This window comes from Priapulus caudatus, unplaced genomic scaffold (genome assembly GCF_000485595.1).
Source record: "Priapulus caudatus unplaced genomic scaffold, Priapulus_caudatus-5.0.1 Scaffold1017, whole genome shotgun sequence".
Lineage (NCBI taxonomy): Eukaryota > Metazoa > Priapulida > Priapulimorpha > Priapulimorphida > Priapulidae > Priapulus > Priapulus caudatus.
The window spans coordinates 106,959-110,444 of record NW_014578078.1 but is presented as its reverse complement, the minus strand read 5'-3'; the positions used below and the strand labels follow the sequence as shown (position 1 = coordinate 110,444).

General features: G+C 47.0%; 1 protein-coding gene across 1 annotated transcript in view; it reads left to right on the top strand.

The window, feature by feature from the left end:
* Window positions 1–2,402: 2,402 nt before the first annotated feature.
* Window positions 2,403–3,486, top strand: part of LOC106814978 (synaptic vesicle 2-related protein-like) — a 15,021-nt gene continuing 13,937 nt past the window's right edge. Inside the window, exons 1-3 of the mRNA XM_014819376.1 lie at window positions 2,403–2,409; window positions 2,585–2,670; window positions 3,154–3,252. Of these exons, the coding sequence (XP_014674862.1) occupies window positions 2,403–2,409; window positions 2,585–2,670; window positions 3,154–3,252 (192 nt within the window). The remainder of the gene's footprint in view (window positions 2,410–2,584; window positions 2,671–3,153; window positions 3,253–3,486) is intronic.

Sequence of the window (3,486 nt, the reverse complement as noted above, 5' to 3'; positions counted from 1 at the left end):
ATTACGCAGTTCTCTCTACTCGCCTGGTAGGTCAGACAGGCTAGGCTCGTGGTCTAGATGACCCGCCCTGCGAGGTCAGACAGCTAGGCTCGTGGTCTAGTGACCTGGCAAATGGAGGTCAGCAGCTAGGCTTCGTGGTCTAGATTGACCTGCCTTGTGAGGTTCAGCCAGCTAGGCTTCGTGGTCTAGATGACCTGCCTGGAGGTCAGACGTAGGTCGTGGTCTATGATGACCTGCTGGAGGTCAGACAGCTATAGGTCTCGTGTCTAGATGACTGCCTGATGTTCAGACAGCTAATGGGCTCGTTCGGTCTAGATGACCTGCCTGGAGGTCAGACAGCCCTATAGGCTCGTGGTCTTAGATGACCCGCCTGGAGGTCAGACAGCCTATAGGCTCATGGTCTAGATGACCTGCCTGGAGGTTTCAGACAGGCTAGGCTCGTGGTCAGATGACCTGCCTGGCAGGTCAGACAGCTAGGCTCGTGGCTAGATGACCTGCCTGGAGGTCAGGACAGCCTAGGCTTACGTGGTTCTTCTAGATGACCTGCCTGGGAGGTCAGGTCACAGCTATAGGCTCGTGGTTCTAGATGACCTGCCTGGAGGTCAGACAGCTTAGGCTCGCTGCCGTCTGATGACCTGCCTATGAGGTCATACAAGCTATATAGGCTCGTGTGGTCTAGATTGACCTGCCTGCGGGATGTCAAAAAAACCAGGCTTATAGGCTCGTGGTCTAGGATGACCTGCTGGAGCGTTCAGATCAGCTTTATGGTCATGTGGTCTAAGATGACCTGCTCTGAGGTCAGACAGCTAGCTCGTGGTCTAGATGTACCCGCCTGGAGGTCAGGACAGCTAGGCTCGTTGGTCTAGATGACCTTGCCTGGAGGTCAGACAGCTAGGCTTGTGGTAGCTTAAGATTGACCTGCCTGGATGTCAGACAGCATATCAGGCTTGTGAGTCTAGATGACCTGCCTGGAGGTCAGACAGCTATAGGCTTCGTGGTCTAGATGTACCTGCTTGCGAGGTCAGACAGCTGAGGCTTGTTGGTCATAGATGACCTGCTGGATGTCAGACAGCTATAGGCTTGTGGTTAGAGACTCTGCCTGGTAGGTCAGACGGCTATAGCTTGTGATCTAGATAACCTGGCCTGCCGGTAGGCTCAGACAAAGCTATTAGCTCTTGTTGTCTAGATTGGAACTGCGCTGCGGATGTCAGGACAGCTATAGGCTTTGGTGGTCTAGTGACCTGCCCTGGAGGTTCAGACAGCTATAGGCCTCGTTGGTCTAGATGAACCGTGCCTGGATTGTCAGACAGCTCATGGCTTGTGCGTCTAGATGACCTGCTGGAGGTCAGACAGCTTATAGGCTGCATGTGCTCTAGATGACCTGCCGTGGACCCGGTCAGACAGCTATAGGCTCGTGGTCTAGATGACCTGCCTGGAGGTCAGACAGCTAGGCTCGTGGTCTAGATGACCTGCCTGGAGGTCAGACAGCTATAGGCTCGTGGTCTAGATGACCTGCCTGGAGGTCAGACAGCTATAGGCTCGTGGTCTAGATGACCCGCCTGGAGGTCAGACAGCTATAGGCTCGTGGTCTAGATGACCTGCCTGGAGGTCAGACAGCTATAGGCTCGTGGTCTAGATGACCTGCCTGGAGGTCAGACAGCTATAGGCTCGTGGTCTAGATGACCTGCCTGGAGGTCAGACAGCGATAGGCTCGTGGTCTAGATGACCCGCCTGGAGATGAGCCAGCTCAAATCAGACTCCAAGCATGCAGCCTGTTGATTGATTAATTATGATTAATTATGTGATTATGCTCTACGCATAATAAGGTTACTCCCCGGCATAATGAAGACAGACAGGCACAGCTACTAGAAGTAGAGATTCGAATGACTAAAAGTGCCTCCAATAGAATACCTAAATAATTACCACACACTTATATTTATATACAAATACATCTTTTCTCCATTTTTTCTCCATGTAAAAGACTGTTTTCAGTACGTGTATTTGTATTCTATAATTATATGCAATCAAGATTTAATAACAATGACAATAATAATAAAGTTTTGATATTGTAACTTGTATCGTGTGAAACATCTCAAACGTGTTATCCCGTACGTGAGTCGTGCTGCCCGATCTCTAGGCTCCAGGCGGGGAAACTCGCCACAATACGAGATAAATTGGCGAGTGGGTTGAGTTAACCGGTGCCCCCTCTACTTAGCTTATTGGATTTTATAGTAGGATAGTTTTGTATAACTCCATGGCAGATGTGTAAGTTTGCAGTATTATTATAGCCTGACACACGGGAGTCTGTTTGCTGCTACAGGTGCTTTGCATTGGGTTGTAATGATTGCTTGCATTTATCTAAGATGAAAAACTACGTTTTTGTCAATCGTAGCACAGGAGTCATGGCAAGTAAGAGGGGGCATCCACAACACTTGTCGCATGTGCTGCGGTGAAATTGGAGCCTTTCTGTGTGATAATATGTTCAGTATATAATATAATTGTAGGGTTTTGTGCACCAAACCGACATTGCATTATGGTATTCTTAAAAACTCTAACCGGAGAAATATTTTTATTGTTCTTACAGATACTTACACTGTGGAGCAAGCGGTGGATGCAATTGGGTTTGGAATATTTCAGGTTAAATTGTCGTTACTCACTGGTCTAGCATGGGTGAGTAACGTGTAATGTATATAATTCGTTAGAGTGTAATATAATAGATATTACCAAGAGCGTATTAAGAAGAAGCATTCTTAATTCACTCCTGATATAATGCAAGTTAGCCGCAACACATCTTTATAGTTTTGTATGCTAAAGACGAATAAAATGTTAAAAAAATCGTGTACTGTTTGGACATGTGGTGTGGAAATCTTGGGAATGGGTTAGCTGATGCGAGTTTTGCTAACCAGTTGTGTTTAGAAAGATTCTTCTCTGGAAAGTGTGCCATATTTATTAAAATGATAAATATATTATAGAAATTATCTCCTAGGAATTGGCCTAAAGGTCTGCATTGAGAGTGATGCCTAAAATGTAATGGTGTGCTGACCCATTTATAATACAGGATCTAAGGGATATAATTGTGCACTTTTTGGCTTTTAGCGCGTGTACTATTATGAGGAATGTGAGATCTGCAATGGCTGCCGTTGTGTATTGCAGATGGCAGACGCTATGGAGATGATGATACTGAGTATACTGTCACCGGCGCTACACTGCGACTGGCGGCTAACCGAATTCGAGCGAGCAACAATCACGACAGTATGCGAGAATGGAAGAGTGGCTATATAGCATGCTGTGATGAGAGGGAGTGCACGAGCTAAAGAGAGAGAGTGATGGAGAGAGAGATAGAAAGACTGAGAGAGAGAGAGTGAGTGAGAGAGAGAGAGAGAGAGAGAGAGAGAGAGAGAGAGAGAGAGAAGAGAGAGAGAGAGAGAGAAGAGAGAGAGAGAGAAGAAGAGAGAGAGAGAGAGAGAGAGAGAGAGAAGAAGAAGA